The sequence below is a fragment of the Artemia franciscana genome, chromosome 4 (genome assembly GCF_032884065.1).
Source record: "Artemia franciscana chromosome 4, ASM3288406v1, whole genome shotgun sequence".
Lineage (NCBI taxonomy): Eukaryota > Metazoa > Arthropoda > Branchiopoda > Anostraca > Artemiidae > Artemia > Artemia franciscana.
In genome coordinates, this window is record NC_088866.1 from 18524728 (window position 1) to 18547644 (window position 22917).

Consider the following 22917-nt stretch of genomic DNA (forward strand, 5'->3'; position numbering starts at 1 on the left):
CAGCGTCAAATAATGTCCCACTTGTTATTTGTATCTCAAGTACTTTGTTGATGTATGAAAAAAAAAACAGATGGCGTAATTATGTCTCCTCGTATAGGAGTTCCATATTGCCCTTGAAATCTGTTTTAATTAAATAATTTTCTAGTTCTAGCACATTTACAATTTGGTTCTGAGGTGCGGGGCCCCTAGTAAAGTTTTCATCAGCTTTTTTCATCAGTAAGAAAAAACTATGGATGCTTTATCCCAAAATAAAATGTTAGTCCTTTTGAACCTTTTTCGTTCAAGAAGGGGGGGTGAAGGGGGGTAGTGGCACATTAATAAATGTTTATCCCAATTTTTCTCCTCTTTATTATCAGTTTATGTATTCTTGACATTATGATTTTTTGCAATTAATGATTGACCATCGAATTAGAACTACTGAGATCTCAATACAAAAGAGATAAAAACTTTCATTGGAATCAAATCCTCAGCCAGTTCCTCTCCAAATGATGGAGCGATACACTAGCCTAGTTCCTTATTTAAGAGCTTGGTATTGGGGATAATCTGGTTCATTTTAATTATTCCTGGCTGAGAACACGAAAGGCAATTATTACGGCAGGCTAGCAAATATGTTCGAAAGGGCGTTGAATGGAGGATCGAATGGTATTACTCTTTTCGTATTATAATGTTTACTCCAAGAAAGAAATCTTGCCCCAATCCATCTTGATACAGCTATTTGCACATAAATATTAGTTTAAAACCTTACTATTAAGTTTGAACATTTCTTCGACAAAGCTAGAACCTGTTTTAATAGTTCATAGAAGTTTACTGTCCTCAGGTGATCTAGTTTAAACTCTATCTGTAATCAAGTAATTTACACTTGTGCTGGCAGTAGGAGCTAGCTGTTTTAATGTTTTTGTCAGATGGCACTGTCGGTATTTAATTACATCTATAGATAATTTGCAAACAGATAACTGCAGTCGAATCCATATTTATTTTTCAGAATTTTGTTTAAAAAAATTGTACAACAGTGAAAGAAATGGAGACAAAGTTTCATCCCCCCCCCCCAATCAAAATGTGCCTGTCTTAGAATAGTTCATAGAAGTTTACTGTCCTCAGGTGATCTGATTTAAACTCTATCTGTAATCAAGTAATTTACACTTGTGCTGGCAGTATATATGTAATTATAAAAGTATAAAAGTAACTATATTTTGTGCTGTTTTAATATGTTTTTGTCAGATGACACTGTCGGTTTTTAACTACATATATAGATTATTTGAAAACGGATAAATGCAGTCGAATTCATGTTTATTTTTCGGAATTTCATTAAAAAAATGTACAACAGTGAAAGAAATGAAGACAAAGGTTTACCCCCTTCAAAATGTGCCTGTCTCAGTAGTTCATAGAAGTTTACTGTCCTCAGGTGATCTAATTTAAACTCTATCTGTAATCAAGTAATTTACCGTTTGCAGGCTGTGGAGAAGCTTGTTAGCAAGTATAATGCAATTTGATCTACAGAAAAAGTTGATCTATTTTACTTTATTACAAAGGAAACATACAAAAATTCATGTCGTTCTTCTAAGGGTTCAGAAGAGCTTTTATTGTGACGTAAATACCATAGCACAACGCAGCTGAAACAAAAATGCTTGGACTTGACCAGCCGAGGAAGAAAAAGAATAGAAAAAACAGCAGCAAAGTAACCATAAGAAAACTGTAACTAGCTAAAGGACGTAAATTGATTCGTGGGGGTAAATACATCTCTTTATAAACTTTTCTGGTTCCCTCACGCTGCATTTCTAGATATTGAGATGGCATGGCTAAAACTTGTCTTGCAACTCTGCCTTTCATACCAGGAGCTGTGTAAAGTTCCAAAATTTCGCCACCAAACTAAAAGAAATTAGAAAAAATGAATAAAAAGGGATACTAGGAGGGAGGGGTACCAGGTGTGCAACCCTCCGCCAAACAAAAAAAAATTGACCAATTCGTAAAAAAAATTCATATAAAACTATTTTTTTTGTAAACTCTAAAGATCCTGAATGCGGCCTTGGCTACTAGTATTACTACTTTTCTTGTATAAAACAAAAAAGGTGACGTAATTCATAAATGTAACCTTAGTTAACCAAAAAGTTGACTACGAAACTACTATTAAGAATTCTTCGTTCTTAGGTATCTACAAAGAATTTCTGGCAAGAAATTTGAACTCGACAAGTCATGGTTGCCTCTATGGTAAAAGGTTTGCATCTTGTTAAATATGATTATTCATTTTCCCAGATTAAATGATGCAGCTGTTTATTCAAATCGCTCACTCAAAGGCTGCAATTTTAATGCTGGAGTTTAATTTCCTCCTTGTAAAAGGAAACAAGAGGCGTAGAATTTTCATAAAATTGTTGATTTCTTGTTACCCTGGATGATTTCGGCCTATATCATCGTTTTAACTGTTTCAGGCATCACCCTCCTGAACTGGATGGTCTTTTCCTAATTTCTAGTTTTTATTTTATTTAAGAATTAACGACGCTTCTTGACTACTAAGGTCCTTGCGTCGGCCCTGCAGTGCATTCCTGCAGCGTGATTCGATCTCCTAATTTCTAGTATGGCTCACGTTATAGCAACTTCAAATTTTCTGCCAAAATTTCCGCTCTATTTGCAAAATCCTGGTAGACTTTCTTAGTTCACTTTCTGGCAAATAAAAGGCTAAAAGCGGAAAAAATAGACATGTTAGTTAACAAAGTTTCGTTAAATTGAACGCAACTCAAGACACTTGTATAATTCTTCAATGACCACTAATCCTTATCTGGAGCTACAAGAACATCAAAAAAGAATTTAAAATGAACAGTTGATCAGGGACCGATTATTTTTCAATCGGAGGGCCCCAAAAGAGTTAATAGCAAATTATATCATTGAAGAACCAGCTGAAGAGAATCAAGAATTTCTACTTTGATAACTCTAAAAATATGCAAACGAGATTTAAAAAAAACTTTCACCCCTAGAGACGCACCCTAAAGCGAACAAGCGTTAACAAAACGCTTGTTCGCATGATTACAAAATTAATTAGTAAAAAAAAACTAAACCTTTGAAGAACCAACTGAAGAGAATCCATCCTAGGGTGCCAAGCCCTCTCTAACTACGACAATGCATAGAATTGCAAATTACCAGTTTTTTATGAATTTTTTTTTACCTACATCAAAACAAATTCTAAAGATATGACTTGTCGTTTTTTATTCTACTTTGGTAACGCTAAAAAGGTACAAACGAGATTAAAAAAAACTTTTCGTCCCTACAGACGCACCCTAAAGCGACCAAGCGTTCACAAAACTAAAATTTGATGACCTGTAAAGTTTAAGGTCGTTATTCCATTATTAATTATAGTTAATTTAACTGTTGCCAACTTACATTATTAATTATAGTTAATTTAACTGTTGCCAACTTACATTGTTAATTATAAAGAATACCTCATTAAATTAACTACACACAGGAATAATCCCAGGCTTTGATACCAAACTGACAGAATTGATGCAAAATTCCTGATGTGATAACATCGTCACTACAAGACAGCAGTTGTCTGGGCAGGCATGTAAGCAGGGGCCCCCCCCCAGCGGAATAAAAAAAATTTGCAACGTTCCTTCGTAATTTCATATAATTTGATAGATTTTGCAGCCCCCCCCCCCCAACAAACATAATCTTCAATGCCAAAATAAACTACTACCATAATGGTAGGTGTATCATTGGTATTTCCAATCCACCCCTCCTTCACTGGACACCATATCCAATATAAATATTGTTAGCAATAAGCAACGATAACAAATTAAACTCCTCCATTATAATCGATACTGGACGATATAGATGGTGAGAAATTTATATATCGACTGAATTGACTTACTTTACTATTGAGACTGTCTGAAATGGCAGTGAAGAGCTTTACGAAAAAAGGCTGTTCATATGACGTCACGGGTGCTTTATCTGGGTTACCTCTGTAGGCCACATCAAAACGACGAACAGGTACTATACCACGTGGACGCCTATCCCTGAAATTGTAAGAGGCAAAATTAGTTCCATTATGTATAAATAAAAGATAACGATGCTATATTTTCTTAACTATGTCATCTATTTGTGCATGTTAAATTTGTTTTAATATTGTTTTTAATGTTACGCAAAAATAGATTAATAGTATACTTTAAGCAACGTGTATGTTACATTAGACTATACTTCCATTAGGTTAGGTTCTTATCGAAGAAGATACACTCACGTGAAGTCAATTGAAAACGACCCAGCTACGTATCTATATGAATTGAGCCTGAAAGTGTGTATGAAGGCAAAGATTTTCAAAAGTCTTGCGAAAAATGTCTAGAAAAAAAATGTTAAATTTTTCTGTCGTCGTCGCCGTGTTTGTTCTAATTATAGAAAACTTTACCAAGAAAGTTTCCAAACTTTCTTGGCAGGAAGGAAGAATGTAACGGTGAAAGTGAGACTGTAGGAATTTCAATCAATCTAAAATCTACCGTGTATATCACCGCATTTCCAAGCAAGTCAGACGAAGCTTATTTAAACCATTTACATCTATATCTATATATATAAAAATAAGTTGTATGTGTGTTATGTCTGTCTGTCTGTCTGTCCGTATATGACGTCTGAATTATTTCATCATATACCAATTCAAAAACAAATGTATTCAAGCCCGAAGTAGCTGAGTTGGTAGCGCGTTATGTTCCAGGTTCTAGGTCCGAGAGGTTGCAGGTTCGAACCTTGGCTAGATAAAAACTACAAAAAAAAACTAAAAAGAAAAAACTAAAAATTAAAAAAAAATGTAAACACTACAAAAAAACTAAAAAAAAAACAAAACTAAAAACTAATAAAAAAACTAAAAAAGCTAAAAACCTAAAAAAACTAAAAAAGAAAAAAAACTGAAAAATAAAGGAGAAAAACAAAACTAAAAAAAAATAAAAATAAAAAAAACTAAAAAGGTAAAAACTACAAAAAAACTAAAAAGAAAAAAAAAAAAAACTAAAAAACTAAAAAAAGGTAAAAACCAAAAAAAAACTAAAAAGAAAAAAAGGGGAAAAACAAAAATTTATTTCATCATATACCAATTCAAAAACGAATGTATATACAGACCGGGGCACCGGGATGTCGACTGACGTCATGTTTCTGTGTCGACTGACGTCATGTTTGTCGACTATAAATGACGACTGGGACACAGGGACACAACTACAACGGGGGCGCAGGGGGGATATATAAATGACGATGGGGACACAGGGAATGTTTGATTAGCAATCACCATCAACAAAGCTCAAGGGCAATCATTAGAATAATGAGGTATAGAACTGAATACGGATTGTTTTTCCCATGGACAATTATATGTTGCATGTTCAAGAGTCGGTAAACCTGACAATCTATTTATATGTACAGACAATGGGACAGCGAAGAATGTTGTATATTCGCAAGTTTTACGTAGTTAAAAACATATATATATATATATATATATATATATATATATATATATATATATATATATATATATACTAGCTGTTGGGGTGGCGCTTCGCGCCACCCCAACACCTAGTTGGTGGGGGCGCTTCACGCCAACCCCAAGCCCCCCCGCGCGCGTAAGTCGTTACGCGCCATATTAGTTACGCGCCATTGTAGTTGTGTCCCTATGTCCCACCTGTGAATATAGATAGATAGATATATATATATATATATATATATATATATATATATACATATATATATATATATATATATATATATATATATATATATATATATATATATATATATATATATATATATATATATATATATATATATATATATATATATATATATATATATATATATATATATGTTTTTAACTACGTAAAACTTGCGAATATACAACATTCTTTGCTGTCCCATTGTCTGTGCATATAAATAGATTGTCAGGTTTACCGACTCTTGAACATGCAACATATAATGGTCCATGGGAAAACAATCCGTATTCAGATCTATACCTCATGATTCTAATGATTGCCCTTGAGCTTTGTTGATGGTGATTGCTAATCGACCATTCCCTGAGTCGCCATCGTCATTTATATATCCCCCTGTGCACCCCGGCGTCCCCTTTGTAGTTATGTCCCTGTGTCCCGGTCGTCATTTATATTCCCTGTGTCCCGGTCGTCATTTGTGTCCCGGTGTTCCAGTCTGTGATTTCTCTTTGAGTGTCCCGGGCGTCATTTATATTCCTTGTGTCCCGGTGTCCCGGTCGTCATTTATATCCCCCTGTGCCCCCCGGCGTCCCCATTGTAGTTGTGTCCCTGTGTCCCGGTCGTCATTTATATTCCCTGTGTCCCGGTCGTCATTTGTATCCCGGTGTCCCGGTCTGTATATACATTCGTTTTTTAGTTTTGTTTTTCTCCTTTATTTTTTTCCTTTTTTCTTTTTTTTCTTTTTTAGTTTATTTAGATTTTTAGATTTTTTAGTTTTTTTATTAGTTTTTAGTTTTTTTGTAGTTTTTACCATTTTTTTAGTTTTTTTAGTTTTTTTTTTTTTTTACTTATGTCCTGGTCGTCATTTATACTCCCTGTGTCCCGGTCGTCATTTGTGTCTCGGTGCTTTGTTGATTGCTAATTTATATTATATTTATATTTATATTTTTTATATTTATTAATATTTTTTTAGTTTTCTTTTTCTCTTATTTTTCAGTTTTTTCCTTTTTTTAGTTTTTTCTTTTTTAGTTTTTAGTTTTTTTTTGTTTTTTACCTTTTTTTAGTTTTTTTAGTTTTTTTAGTTTTTTTAGTTTTTTAGCTTTTTTAGTTTTTTTATTAGTTTTTAGTTTTTTTAGTTTTTGCCTTTTTTTAGTTTTTTCAGTTTTTTTTAGTTTTTAGTTTTTTACCTTTTTTTAGTTTTTTTTAGTTTTTTAGCTTTTTTAGTTTTTTTCTTTTTAGTTTTTTTTGTAGTTTTTACCTTTTTTAGTTTTTTTTCTTCTTTTGTATTAGTGTGAAATAATTCAGACGTCATATGCGGACAAACACGACGTCACTCGACAGACAGACAGACAGACATAACCCACAAACAACTTATTTTTATATATATTTATTCATATTTTTTTAGTTTTCTTTTTCTCTTTTATTTTTCAGTTTTTTCCTTTTTTTTAGTTTTTTTCTTTTTTAGTTTTTAGTTTTTTTTTAGTTTTTTACCTTTTTTTAGTTTTTTTTAGTTTTTTTAGTTTTTTAGCTTTTTTAGTTTTTTTATTAGTTTTTATTTTTTTTGTAGTTTTTGCCTTTTTTTATTTTTTTCAGTTTTTTTTTAGTTATTAGATTTTTACCTTTTTTTAGTTTTTTTTTACTTTTTTAGCTTTTTTAGTTTTTTTTTCTTTTTAGTTTTTTTTGTAGTTTTTACCTTTTTTAGTTTTTTTCTTCTTTTGTATTAGTGTGAAATAATTCAGACGTCATATGCGAACAAACATGACGTCACCTGATCCATCCACAGATCCACACACAGACAACTTATTTTTATATATATAGATATATATATATATATATATATATATATATATATATATATATATATATATATATATATATATATATATATATATATATATATATATATATATATATATATATATATATATATATATTTATATATATATACAAGCATAATCAGGTAAGGGCCGAGCCTAAGAACATCAGTTGTTAAATTAGTCTTTAGAATACTAAATCTCTTAAGTTGAGAAGAGGATTTCAGCAAATAGAGTTTAGTTTGCAGAGAAAGTCTATAAATGCCTCCCGTAAAAACAAAATCGTAATTTGACACTTGTCCATCATTTTAACATTTTACACCAGCATTGTTTGTAGCATAAGACGATACAAAAATTCATTTTGAAAATGAGTTATTTTGCAAAAGCAGCTAACTTGAAAATAAAAGAATCTGAAAGGAGGCATTACCCAAAAGAGGTCTGATCATCAGGCACTTGCGTCATCATAGCTGTGCCAGAAAAATCTCCTCTAGGAGGTGTACCATTGATGCTCATAGCAGAAATATCCGATGGCTCTCTCTCACCGTCAATTTGAGGTACTTCAAGCTAAAATAAATAGGGCGTTAAATCCATATTAAAGCTGAAATAATAATAAAAACATAAACGGGAGTGGAGGTCTGAACCAGATAGTTTTTATCATTTATGGTATGGTTTAATGACTCAACATTTTACCTTTCCCTTCCCCTTTACTCTATATCCCAGACATTCTGCATCTGTTTAAACTAATATTTATCTACCTGATTATTGTAAATCAAATAATACTAAGTACAGCCTAGAGGTGAACATATCTCCTAATTCGTAAAAATGAGCAATGGCTTAAAACGAGCACTTTTTCTAGATTAAAGGTTTTTTTTTTATAGGGTTAGCTCTAGGGATTTTTCTAGGGTTAATTAAAGCTGAAATAAAAAAAAAATATAAACGGGAGTTGAGGTTTGAACCAGATTGTTTTTATCATTTATGGTATGGTTTAATGACTCAACATTTTATTTTTCCCTTCCCCTTTACTCTATATCCCAGACATTCTGCATCTGTTTAAACTAATATTTATCTACCTGATTATCGTAAATCAAATAATACTAAGTACAGCCTAGAGGTGAACATATCTCCTAATTCGTAAAAATGAGCAATGGCTTAAAACGAGCATTTTTTCTAGATTAAAGGTTTTTTTTTATAGGGTTAGCTCTAGGGATTTTTCTAGGGTTAATTAAAGCTGAAATAAAAAAAAATATAAACGGGAGTTGAGGTTTGAACCAGATTGTTTTTATCATTTATGGTATGGTTTATTGACTCAACATTTTACCTTTCCCTTCCCCTTTATTCCATACCCCAGACATTCTGCATCTTTTTCAACCAATAGTTACCTACCTGATTATCGTAAATCAAAGAATACTAACTACAGCCTAGAGGTGAACATATCTCCTAATTCGTAAAAATGAGCAATGGCTTAAAACGAGGACTTTTTCTAGGGTTTAATTTAAGGTTTTTTTATAGGGTTAATTCTAGGGATTTTTCTAGGGTTAATTAAAGCTGAAATAAAAAAAAAAAAATATAAACGGGAATGGAGGTTTGAATCAGATTGTTTTTATCATTTATGGTATGGTTTATTGACTCAACATTTTACCTTTCCCTTCCCCTTTATTCCATACCCCAGACATTCTGCATCTTTTTCAACCAATAGTTACCTACCTGATTATCGTAAATCAAAGAATACTAACTACAGCCTAGAGGTGAACATATCCCCTAATTCGTAAAAATGAGCAATGGCTTAAAACGAGGACTTTTTCTAGGGTTAATTTTGGACATAAAAGAAAGAAAGAAAAGAAAAGATAAGCATCAGTACTTCCCTTGCAAAAAAAAGTGATTTTCCGTGTTGCTCAAGATAGGAGACTGGAATTCTCCTATGTGGGGTTTTTGGCTATATGTTATTGGAATGACACACTTTTCATTTCGACCCGAGACCATTTTCGATGGGTTTCAATATCTTCATAAATTTATTTTCGCAATAAACTTTTACCAATAAAAGTAGCCAAAATAAAAGTTACTATTCCTGAATCAGCTTCAAAAGGCGATTTTTCCTCATTTAACAATTTTTTTAACAGGTTTTTCCATTTTCGATTAATGGGGGTTAGAATTCGTCTCAAATTACTTAAATATGTGGAACTAGCCTCAGAAATGATAATTTCGTGGAAGACTATGAACAGGAAGACTTTGAATAGATTGAGATGGAATAGATACGTGCGTAGCTTAGTTGGCCTCAGACGGCTTCGTGTTGCAGTGAGCTGTTAGTAGTAGTGGGAGTCTTAGCAGTTACATAATTACTAGCTGTATAAGAGGTTAGATAAGAATTCTTCGGATAAACACCACTTCATAGATTACGGAACGGACAAAGATTTATCCTGAATAGAGGTAATGAAAAATTACCTCATTGACAACGGAACGGAAAATGACTGTACTTATCCTCAATGGAGGTAGTGTATACTCCTTGTATGTACAACCTAGCGTAATGAAATACCCACCTGAGCTTGATGTGAACGGTCTCATTGATCTAATACTGGGATAATGTCACGGCAAAAACCAATAGGTATAACTTCTACTTCTAACCACTCCCTGAAGCATAAAGCCACCTAAAGTCAAAACATCAACACACGCTCCTCATCCATCTCATTTTCTTCAATGCCCCCTTTTTCCTACTCTCCGAAGAAGTTCCATTTTCAATTAAATCCTTCGTTATGACTTCCTCTCACCCAATTTGGCGATGACCTGCTTTTCGTTTGGTTCTAGATGGTTGGCCAAAAAAGACCATCTTCGGCAATATTTCATTCTTAATCCACTGAACGTGTTCTAGCCATTTTAACCTTCCGTCATTATAGCTCGGCTGAAAATTAACTAACAAAAGAACCGTTTATATTCCTGGATCGTAAAGTTAGTGACAATGTCGTGGATTCAATGGTTTATGGTTTTTCATGCACCCCAGACTATAGCACGTGTGCCCTGTGTCTTGCAACCAACGCAAAAGGCTGTCTTCTGGCATAGGATATGAGGCGTAGACTTGCAACTGGCAGATCCGCATTTGGAGCACCAAGTACTGTTCTTGCAGTTCGCAACAAGGTGACCGATTACATGACAATTAAAGCAACGCTAGTGCAAGGAATTCTTCAACTGGGTGGCGTTCATATCTGCCTTTCAGAAAGGTATCGAGGTCATTTTATTTCGAAAAGTAGGCTTTAAATGTTCGAGACTTACCACACTGCAGGGTTTTAGTACACATGGGAATTAACTGTTTCACAAGACTGTTCGTCTAGATCTTCTTGGGACCAGAGGTAAATCTCTTGGACCGAGAAGAGGCGTAGAAACGGCTGGAGAAGGTTTGTTTATATTTTGAGAGGCATGAATTTGTTTGTAGTTTGACAAATTGGGTGTTGTCCCTTATTTTTTTTTTTTGTCTTAAGGCATTAGCATGGATTTCATTTTGGTTCACTTTTCACTCATATTTCAACATTGGCCAAAGTACCATCGGATAAGCAATTCAGCACACTCATCAAGATATTTAAAAAGAAGATGCCACCGTGTCAGGCAACTGGCGGGCTATGAGTCTACCTCAGCGCTCGGGAAGATATTCTCTCTTATTATATTAGTGATCATCCGAATGCAAATTGATCAACGCCTCGAAAATGAACAGTATAGTCTCCCGCCAAACCGCTCATGTGCGGACCTTATAATCTCACAATCTTAGACTTATAACTGAAAAAAGCAAAGAATTGCAAGAGAAGATCTATATGATCTTTTGAAATTTGAGAAGACTTTTTGTTTCGTAGGTCGTGAAAGTCTATGAAAAACTCTCATCTATTAATGAAAAACTAAGAGAATAATGATGCTGATTACTGCCATGTATGAGAATACCATGTCAGGTCACCGGAGGGCCAAACTCATTTCTTTCTGATTCTATCAGAAGTAAAACCAGAATATATTCTATCGCCGCTACCTTTTTTCTGATAATGACTGATTATATCCTGTGAAGCACAGTGACAAGAAACATCAGATTAAGCACCAAAGTTCAGGTCAACGATATAAATGTTGCAAGCGAAATAGCAGCGCTTGAATTAAGTAAACAACAACTTCAAGAATTACTGGATGAAATTTCGGTAAAGGCCATCTCTCTTTCCCTGTGGGTGAATGTAGCGAAAATCAAATGCATGGCAGCAAGTGCATCTCCATCCAAATGTCCAATAAATGTAGTGATCAAGATTTTGAACAAGTTGTTCAGTTCAAGCACCAAGGGAATATCATCACGAGCACTGACTCGACAGCGAGAGAAGGTCTCGCCAGAATAGGACAAGCAAAAGAGGAGAGTCGGGGGTTTGGAAAACTCCTGTCTCCAGAGATTATTGAACATTTACTGGTCACAAAAGATGACAAACTAGTCCATCCGTAAAAAGACCTAATAGTCTCTAGTGACAGACATCGTCAGATTTCGACTTGGAGATATTTGGGACCTATCCTCCGTATGAACGACCACAGACTCCGAAGAACTGTTTTACTTTGGCAGCCACCAGGAGGTCGTAACGGAGGAAGACCCAAAAACCCACTACATTGGACTTACTTGCTAGATCTACGTAAGCCAGGCACCTCAATTCAAACAGAAAGGGATTACAATACTAGAGTACCAAGCCTCAAGGATCGTTCACGGCTCACTGATGGCATGGGCGTCTTAGTAGGCAGAAGCATTCCCAAGGCCTAAGGGTGTAATGAGTGACTTAATCTCCGTTGTCGTACATTTGGAGGAGCAAAAAGATACAGGTGCGTACTTCAGGTCTTGTAGGATCATACTTGTCGCTATAGAAGATTTAAAAAACAATTCTAAGAACAAAAAATGTATCAAATTGGCACATCAAAACACTTTAAGTCCGAAAAATGAAAAGTGGCGGAGGGAATCCAAAAAGAAGATTCATGCCTCGTTTTTATTATAATTCACCAATCATAAATTGGAAGCGAAGTCCAGAGTATTTTGATGTTTTTTTTTAATTCTTGAGAATAAAGATTAGTCTTAAGTAGATTTCGAATAGATCTAATGAAATCGGGGTCTAAAAAATCTATTCAGTGTAGCACAGCTTAAAATTTTACATAAAAATCCTCATTTCTTAAGGATTTCCCCATGACTATAAAAGGTTAAGAATCAATAAAATATCACGTGGCTAAAACCTCAAAATATTCAGAAGGAACGCTTGGACAGGATATCCTCTAACATCCTATTATGGTGTATTTTATGTGAAATGAAGCCTATGAACAGGGTATGAATATGAAGCATTCTTTCCTCTCCCTCAAATATTATCGAGCCCAACACCACAGGAAAACTTTTATTTTACAGCGAGAATGTTTTTAAATGCTCGATAATCAGCTCCTTTTTCCATTTTCTTTTACAATAAGATGGTTATTTTTTTTTTTTTAATCCATCACAAACATCGAAGGGCCAAATTCGTGTTTCAAAATCAAAAAACAGAAACAGGACAAAAAAAAATAAAAAAAAATACTGACAACAATGCACTTAAAACTGACTAAAGGATAGAAAATTAAATCAACAACGAACGAATAATTCATTCGTTGACACTTATTTAAAATCATATTTTATCAAATGCGAATATATATATATATATATATATATATATATATATATATATATATATATATATATATATATATATATATATATATATATATATATATAGCCTACTTGGGTTATAACTTGTCAAAATACTAAACCTTGCTAAAATAAAAATTAAAAGATTCATCAAAAGGGTACAAAGGAAAGAAAACGAGCGATCATATACAAAACATAGTGAACGCCTATACAAGTAAAGAGAGAAACTGGCGGAATGTGTTGTTAATCATTTATAAAATCTAGGGAGCAAAAGGTCACTCTTTCCATATGGCCAGGTAAAGAAGCGAAAAGGGGGACAAAATTGAGCGGGCTTAGGAGCAGTTTATGGCAGGCAGAATGTGGATGGGAAGTTTTTTTGGGGTGGGGGGGGAGGTATTTTCCGTGCGAGGATTTTTCATTTCATTTTTCGAGAAACAGGGGAACAGTTTAAATCTCATGGACTCGAGCGTTTCTAACTCAGCTTTTTTTAGAAGAAGAGAATATGAAATTTTACCTTCTTTGAAAATTATTCCTAAGGCTCTGTTTTGGATGTATTGATATCATATGACTCTTCCTGGGGCATGTCAATGTACCAGGCAAGACAAGCATATTCAAGATGAGGGCGAGCAAAGGAAATGTAAATTCTTAAACCATAAAAACCGGGGATTTCAAACTTATCTTGGAGTTCAAGGAGGGACTTGTAAAATTGGAACTGGCACTATTATCGACAAAAAAAAACTATTAATACCATCTTGTGTTTGGCGACACTTGGCATTTTTTCAAGCTTTATAATTTTTTTTCATGAACTTAGACTAGGCACTAATTACTACCCTAATTTTACAAATTAATCTAGCTAATTGATTGTTCTTATTATTGCACAGGAAAAAATGCCAAGTGTCGCCAAATGACAGATGGCGTTGCTAGTTTTTTGTCGGTAATACCGCTAGTTCACACTCTTATAAGTTACCCATATTCTTTATTTCCATCTGTCAGGAATTCTATCAGCGAGAATTTTAATCCTAACTGAAAAAAAAGGAGAAGGCCTGGGAGACTAACTTGGAGTACTCCAATGTGGCCAGGTAGAGGACTAAAATTATGAATCAGATATTGACTGCTTATGATCTATTTTGAAACAGTTCGTGGCAACGAACTGTAAGTAGCGACCCGGCTCAATAGTAACCGAAACTCTAAAAAACGGAATTTTAATACCAATAGTTACATCAAAAGAATTAATTTTTTATGCTGATTTTAAATATATGAGTTTGATCAAGTTTTGCTTACCTATCGAAAGTTACGAGCCTGAGAAAATTTGCCTTATTTTAGAAAATAGGGGGAAACACCCCCTAAAAGTCATTGGATCTCAACGAAAATCACACCAGCAAATTCGACATATCAGAGAAACCCTACTGTAGAAGTTTCAAGCTCATATCTACAAAAATGTGGAATTTTGTAATTTTTGCCAGAAGACAGATCACAGATGCGTGTTTATTTGTTTTTTTGTTGTTTTTTTCCAGAGGTGATTGTATCGACCAAGTTGTCCTACAATGTCGCGTGAGGGCTCATTCAAACGGAAATGAAAAGTTCTAGTGCCCTTTTTAAGTGACCAAAAAAATAGGAGGGCACCTAGACCCCTCCCAAGCTCATTTGTTTCTGTCACCGGATCAAAATTCTGAGATAGCCATTTTGTTCAGCATAGTCGAAAAACCTAATTATTATTTCTTTTGGGACGATATAATCCCCCACAGTCCCTGGGGGAGGGGCTGCAAGTTACAAACGTTGACCATTGTTTACATATAGTAATGGTTATTGGGAAGTGTACACACGTTTTCAGGGGGACTTTTTCGTGTTGAAGGGGGGAGGGGATTACCTGGGAGGATATTTCCATGGAGGAATTTATCTTGAAGGAAGAGAACTTCCATGAAGGGGCTGCAGGATTTTCTAGCATTATTTAACAAAAACAATGATAAAATAAATAAATAAAAAAATTCAGCTGGAAGTAAGGAGCAGCATTAAAACCCAAAAAGAACAGAAATTACTACGTAAATAAGGGGGTTTATCTTCTCTACAATAATTCGCTCTTCACGTTAAAGTATTTTTAGTAGTTTCAACTATTTATTCTACGGCCTTTGGGATTCAGGGGTCATTCTTAAAGAATTGGGAAAAAATTCAAGCTTTAGTGTAAAGAGCGAGGTATTTACTAGGGGACGAACCCCCTCATATACGTAATAAAAATATACAAATATAGAAGTTCGTTACGTAAGTTAATTCTTAAGTTACGTATAGGCCTATTTATTACTAATAAAAACGTTCGTAAAATAAATAAAAAGTTCTAGTTGCCTTTTTAAGTAACCAAAAACTGGAGGGCAACTAGGCTTCCTCCCCCACCCCCTTTTTTATATCAAAATCTTCTGATCAAAACTATGAGAAAGCCATTTGGCCGGAAAAAAAATTAATATTTAAATTTCGTTTTAATCATTTATGTGCGGTGAGCCAAAATGAAAACATACATTAAACGTTCAGAAATTAAATAAAAAAAAAAAAATAAGTTTTTTAACTGCAAGCAAGAAGCGACACTAAAACTTAAAACGAATAGAAATTATTCCGTGTATGAAAGGGGTTGTCCCCTCCGCAACGCCTCGCTCTTTACGCTAAAGTTTTTTATTGTTTAAAAAATTATACTTGCGAGAAAGAGTCAAACTTTAGCGTAGTAGAAAGTTGTAGTGGGTTTTCTGTTCCCGAGTTTCCTCGGATCCCTTAGAATCCATCTTATAGCTAAGCCCAACTCCCCTCTGCTAGAAAAAAAACTGCTAGAAATTTTACTTATCAACAAAAAGGTTAAAGTTTAAAAATGCAATTAAGCTTAGATTTCTGTAGACATTTTGTCAAATTGGCTTTTAAACAAACAACTATTTTACACAAACAAACTGTGTATTAATTCAGAAGCAACTTCGTTTTTTTTTTCGTTCTAGGGCTGTAGTCTTAAATTTCTAGTAATTGATATTAGGAACAAACGTAGCTGAATATAAATGACATATATCATTACGTTTTAATACAGAAAATCAGCTGGTTTCTTAAAAATTGCTTAGTATTCAATACAAACGTTGTTATTGTGATTTTCTTTTTACAAGGGAGTTTAGTGGTAATGGACAATTGATGGATATGGATTAAAGTGAATTAACCGATTAAACCGAACTTGCAAATACGAATAGTATGGTTTTGGTTATGGTATATGACTTTTCCCCATGACCATTTTAGCTATCTAACTACCATCCGTCAGATTTGCTTCAGAGGAAGAAAAACAGTCGTAACAAAATATCTAGCAGCTTTTTTTTTGCAAAAAACATAATCGCATAATTACAAAATCACAATAATTGTGTAATCACAGAAGTGAAGTTTAGGCATTCCACTAGTTTTCCTTCTTAAGCAACGAATCCAATGATATAAAATATATTAAAAGGATCTAGATCGTGTCATGTTACATTAAGCCAGACAATTACGTCAAATTTCCTACAAAATGTAGCATTAAGCAAAATAGGCTCACTGATGAAAAGAAGAAATGTTGCACCATGCACAATTTGCGCAATTACAGTAAACAATCAAAATAATTCACAATTACATAACCTACAAAATGTCAAGGGCCAATAAAAAAATTAACATACAATGGCAAAAGTGGTTTTTGGTTAATTAATGGTAGTAATCCTCATTTTTTAGAATTCTTTTAATAAATAACAAGAGTCGAGGATGGAGAATATGTTTAAGCAGATTTTAGTATAGAGTTACTCAAATTTTCTTCTTCTTAAGTAGGCAGGTACACTGGAAGTGGGGTCTTTGAGCCCGGCCCATCCCTCCCAAATATTTCAAAATTTTCCTAATTTTTCACATATTTCAACTTTCTTTTGTTCGATCTTTCATCTGCATCCTGTAACTGAATAAAATAGACAAAGTATTTGTTACTTTAATTCTTCAAATTAATTTTTCTCTTACCGACTCCCTCGCTTTCTCCCATCAATAAAACATACAAAGGCTGAACTTATTCAACTTACTTCAAAAAGAGCAGCAAGTTGATGGACACTGGCATCCAAATGCTCATACGCTTTCTTATATTCATCACTTTCAGATCCACCTCTTCGCTCCTCATAAAATATATAATGAAATATTTTGCTTAAAAATCCTAAAAAAAATATAGATATAATTTATTAAATAAATACACAATCAATGGATGGGAGTCAGAGGAAGGACAAGTAAAGAAGGTCTTCTATCATACACTGCTCAGTGCCATCTATCATTCATCAAAATAGTGTCCGAGCAAACTTTTCATGAGCACCTGAGGCCCGGAGTAATGCTCTTTAAGATACGTTGCAAAACCTTAATTAGAAGTCATATTTTGTAGGATTGCCCAGTGTGCCATTCATTCTTAAAGCTCCAGCCTTGCACAACCAAACATATATTTCATAATTTAAGAAAAATCCGAAAATTTATTTTAATTGAATTAACTTTTTTCCGAAAATAAAGAGCTCCATTGAACCAAGAACGAGCAGAAACAAAATAAACTGATAATTCAAGCTTTAAAAGAACAGGAACCACTATCAAAGGATAATATAGTCAAACTTAAAACGAACAAAAATTACCACAAAAAGTAAGGCTGACGTCATAGCCGTTCCTGGGATTGGAAGTGCCCGGGCCAAAATTAATTACAGCACCCCTCTCCCGAGTCAAATACAAGCAACAAAAAGCTAAATCAAATTGAAAAATCAAAGTAGGCGATTCCCAAGCACCCCCCCAGCCACAGCAACCCCTCATTTATGTGATAATTTCTGTTCGTTTTGAGTTTTAATGTTGCTCTTTACTTTTAGTTGAACTAACTTGTTTTTTATATTTAGTTTCTGATTTTTTTGAAAGTGCTGGGAAATCCGGCTCCCCTCCATGGAAATTATCTCCTCTGACGAAAAATTCCTCCATGGAAAGATCCTCCCATGTAACCCCCCACAAGAAAAATCCCCTCTCCCCAGAATATATCTTTATGCTTCCCAATAACCAATACAATATGTAAAAATGAACACTGTTCTTAGCTTTCAGTCCTTCCCCGGACAGGGGGGGGGGGCAAGTCATCCTCGAAGACGTAGTAGATCTTTCGACTACAAAATGGCTATCTCAAAATTTTGATCGGTCGACTCTGAGGAAAAAAGGAGCGTGGGAGGGGGGCTAGCTGCCCTCCGAAGTTTTTTGTCACTTAAAAAGGGCACTAGAACTTTTGATTTTCAAACGAATGCACGCATCCGTAATTTTACTTCTGGGAAAAAAAAATGCAAATTATATAGGAGCTTGAAACCTGAAGGTGTATAGAACTTGGAATCTGATATGATTTTCATTTAGATCACTTGACCTTTTGGGGGCGTTTCCCCCTTTTTCATTGGGCAAATTTTCTCAGGCTCGTAGCTTTTGATGGGTAATATTAAACTTAATGAATATTTAATATTTTGAATAATCACAAAAATTCGATTCTTTTGACCTATCTATTGTTATCAAGACTCTGTTTCTTAGAGTGTCGGTTATTACTGAGCCATATCGCTCCTTACCTACAGTTCGTTACCATAAACAGTTTGATTAAAGAAGTTATTTTTCTTAAATTTGATTTCGTTCTTTTTTTATGAATGACCATGGTTGCCCAAAGTGCGAAAATGGGTACCACCCCCCACAAACTCGACTCTTTCAGTTAAAGTTAAACTTTTCCAGAACAATGGTTCGAGAGAAAGAGCTCATTTAGTTTACTCACTCTCCGAAACAAAGTACAATTCCCTCCCCCCCCCAAGGAATACTATCGTCTCCAGAACTGAAGAGATGCTTATGATCAATATGCAACCGTACAAAATGCAATTTGAAGTTGTTTCCCTTTTTAGGGAGTTTAATTCTTATTTCTTATTAATGAGCGAGGATAATGTTACATTTCTAAGCCAAGTTTTTTACATTCAATTTTAATAGTCGTATAATCGTACCGGAGGTGAGGACTATCCGCGATCTTGGTATAGTATTTAATCCGTTATTAAAAATTGATGAGCATACGGGGACTGTCTCGGGTAGAGCACGATTTACATTGTCCAGAATTAAAAGAGTATTTTGAAGTTTAATATAAAATTTTTCTCAAACTTTACAAGTCAAGGTTCGTTCTATCCTTGAATATTGCTCTCCAGTATGTTACCCTATAAACAAAGATGATAGGAAGAAAATTGAATCAGCACAAAGATCTGCTACAAAGCAAATTCCCAACCTGAAGCACTTGTCATATTCGAAACGTTTAGAGGCGTTAGGATTGCCGAGTCTTCACTTCCGTCGGAAGCAGTGTTTCCACTATGGGGATTTTCCCCCTAAAATGGGGAATTTTTAAGTCTTTTAGGGGCGAGAGTTTTTTTTTTAGGGATTTGGGGATTTTCTAGGAATTATTCCTCTCCCATGGACTTTTAGGGAAATTTTAGAGGGTTTTCCTTTAATTTGTTCATCATCATCATCTTCTTGATCAGAGAAGCAGGATAATTCGATTTAGGATCTGTTTCCTTGCGAATTGAACTTGGAATCACAGAGAAGAACTTCTTCAGTTGTTAAAAAAAATTTACACCACACAGATTTTGAGATGTACAGGAGTCCTAAGTAACAAACTAGCAACAAAGAACTGTTTGAAACAGTTCCATGCTGATGTAGGCTTCAAACAATAATTTCAGCTTGGATTGTTCTCGATTAATGAAGTCATGTGGTTTGTCATTTTTGGGTTGTTTTTTCATAAGATTATTTGGTAGATAGCATGTCATTTTTTTAAAGGTCAGATAAATAAAGTTATAATATATTTTGATAGTTTTATAGAGTACGTAGTGGTTCTTACTGTAGTAAATTTTTTTGACAAGCATTGCATGTACGATTCTTTTTCTCCACAGTACATGTATGATGTTTACGATTTTTGTGTAAAATCAAAAAAACTTGAACTCGAACTTGTAGCCAACTTTATAAGTACTGACGTGAATAATAGAGGTAGGCTATAACTATTCGAACACCTATCTTACCGTTTCATTACCATAGTTTTTAACAGACAAACAAACTGACAGCCATTTTTTAAAAACAATGGCACATGTAGGAATAAATGGATCGTGTGTTTTTGGCAAGCCTACATACCCAGGGGAAAATCATGAACCTTCATACTATAATTGGTCAATTTTTTTTGTTCATTTTTTTTACTTACAAATAAAGTGAACATACCACTCGATGTCTTTTTTTATGTTCTTTACAAATATAACAATCACTTCTGTCGCAAATTCAAATTTAAGCACAATTTGAGCTCTTGAAACCAAAATATTTCTAGTTTTGGGGTATAAACAAAGCTTAAAACATTGGTCTCAGCATTGAACTTCCTGCAGAAGGACTATGTGGAATCAACTAGTGCTTTAGAAATCGATGTGAACAATCGGAAGTTTTAACTTCCCCTTGAAAGCATTTACTTGGGTCCTAACGGACAAGATACCCTCTGTACGTCAAGGTCAGATACCGCCGTCCTCCCTGAATCAATCGAAGTAGTTCTCAAAGCTGCACAGGCGTTCCATATCAAAGCAGTAGGCCAGATACAGAAAAGGTTCCATTTCGAAGACGACATTTACAAATAAGCTGAAATGGTTGACCCAGTGTCAGCTCAATCACTTCAGCCTGCCTCTCTGCTACCTTTTGTTAGGAAGTATGGACAGATCCCATGGGACGGAACCAAAACCGAGCAGGAGTGGAGGAGGCAGAGCCTCATCGATATTGAAAACGTCAAAAACATGGATGCCGTGACCCTGCTGGTGTTTGGTATTGGTGAAAAAAAAAATGCTGCCGGAACAGAATTTGTCTCCTAACCTGAAACCGGCAGTATTATTTATTTCCACTATTCCATTTTCAAATGTCAATGTCGAGAGGTTTTTCAGTGCTGTAAAAGTAGTAAAAACTGACCGTCAGAATAAATTGAAAACATAAAATTTGCGGGGGATTCTAAAAACAAAATATGGAATGAAAAGGGCTCAAGAAAGTGTGGAATGTGAAGATGATCAGTTACTTCACCACATGAGAACGGTGAAAGCTTCAGCCACCATACAAAAAATGTTGAAGACACATCAGGGGAAGATAAGGTCTGATTACGTTTTACAAAGTTACGATTGAACAGTATTAAACATCTTGTACTGTAATCTACATTACAATATTACATTTTCTTTTCTATTTGCTTAATATTATTTGAAGTATATTTGAAGCTATTTGTATTTAGCTGATGATTAAAAAGCGCTTTAAACCGCATGACAAGACATTCTATTATGGTAGTGATAGCTAGACTTCAATCTAAGAAGCCAAAATATGTTACCTTTCAATGGTACGGGTAAAATGAGATAGGGAGAAGCGGTTCAGGGAGTAATTAGAAAATGGGAGATTTTTAGGGATTTTGGAACTGAAGATGGGGATTTCTAGGGATTTTTCAGCTCTTTATTAGGGATTTAAAAAATGAGAAAGTGGAAACACTGGCCGGAAGCGCCCTGATCTTCTCAGTGTCCACAGCATTGTAAACTTGGATTCAGAAAATTTCTTTCAAAGAAGCCATTATACATTAACCAGGCAAAACGCACTGAAATTTTACCCCACCCCCCGCACCAAAATAGGTGAGATGTCTTTTGTAAATAAATCAATAAAACTTCGGAACTCATTACCTGATAGTAGTGTCACTGCTTGTACCGTTCCTAGTTCTAAGGCTGAGTTAGTAAACACCTCTTTTTACAATGATGTATATTGTAAACCATACGTTTATCATCGATTTTTGTTAAATATTCCAGCAGTTGCCACTTTTGACTTTTTGATTTTTATTTTGTATGTTATGCTTACAAGCTATTGGATGAATAAATAAATAAATAATGATGCTCCAATAATGAATGTTCATGCCTAAAAGAGCACACTCCTGCAAATATTTATTATGAGGTACCAAAAATTAAACTATTTTTTAAAAAAAAAAAACCTTTTTTGCCGTGGCATTTTTAACTACTTAAAAAGGACAATTGAACTATCAATTTTCGTTTGAATGAGCCGTTTCAAACGAAGCTTTCTAAAATCGTCCTTTCGTTCAATTGTAAAGTTGGACATTAAGAAAACTCTCTATTCAGCATAAAGAGTGTTTTCAGCGAGAAAACACGCGAAACTCGTTTTGCATTCAAGTGGTTTTTTTGTTCAAGACGGTAAGAAAATAAATTATTATTACTATTATTATTATGATGATTTATTTGACATTCATATAATTAATCATCAAACAGACGAACATCTAAAAAAAAACGAGAACAAACATCTTTCTTTATACTTACCACCAGAAGGTTTTGGCTGCTCAGGTACGTTTGCAAGATGAGAATTTTTTATCCGCATTTTCGCTTCCTCCGCTGAATGAAGCAATTGATCGACCTGAAACATTGAAGTTTATAGCGAAAAATACACGTTTTCGTAGAGAGCTATATTTTTTTTTCTCTGATTTAGGTGGTAAGATGACTATAGAAATAAAAAAAACTAGTATTGAGTATATTAGGCATGGTGGATACTTATGGTTTCAAATTTAACCCAGTTAATGATAAAGTTAACCCACATCACTAATCAATATAACCTGATTTAAATTAGCATAAACTTCATTATGGTTACAGCAGCAGCTGCAACTTATTAAGGGATAAACCACGGCCCATAGTAACCAAAAATCATAAAAAAAACACGTTAAAAAAATAGCAAGTGAGAGAAAATTCTTAGCTGGTTCAGGATC

The 22917-nt window shown here is 34.2% G+C and overlaps 1 protein-coding gene across 1 annotated transcript in view; it reads right to left on the reverse strand.

The window, feature by feature from the left end:
• Window positions 1-1503: 1503 nt before the first annotated feature.
• The window catches only part of LOC136026095 (sphingomyelin phosphodiesterase 4-like), a 76897-nt gene continuing 55483 nt past the window's right edge, over window positions 1504-22917 (reverse strand). Inside the window, exons 7-11 of the mRNA XM_065702372.1 lie at window positions 22478-22571; window positions 17171-17298; window positions 7902-8038; window positions 3857-4001; window positions 1504-1866 (exon numbers count right to left, since the gene is read on the reverse strand). Coding sequence (XP_065558444.1) covers window positions 1558-1866; window positions 3857-4001; window positions 7902-8038; window positions 17171-17298; window positions 22478-22571 — 813 coding nt within the window. The 3' untranslated portion in view covers window positions 1504-1557. The remainder of the gene's footprint in view (window positions 1867-3856; window positions 4002-7901; window positions 8039-17170; window positions 17299-22477; window positions 22572-22917) is intronic.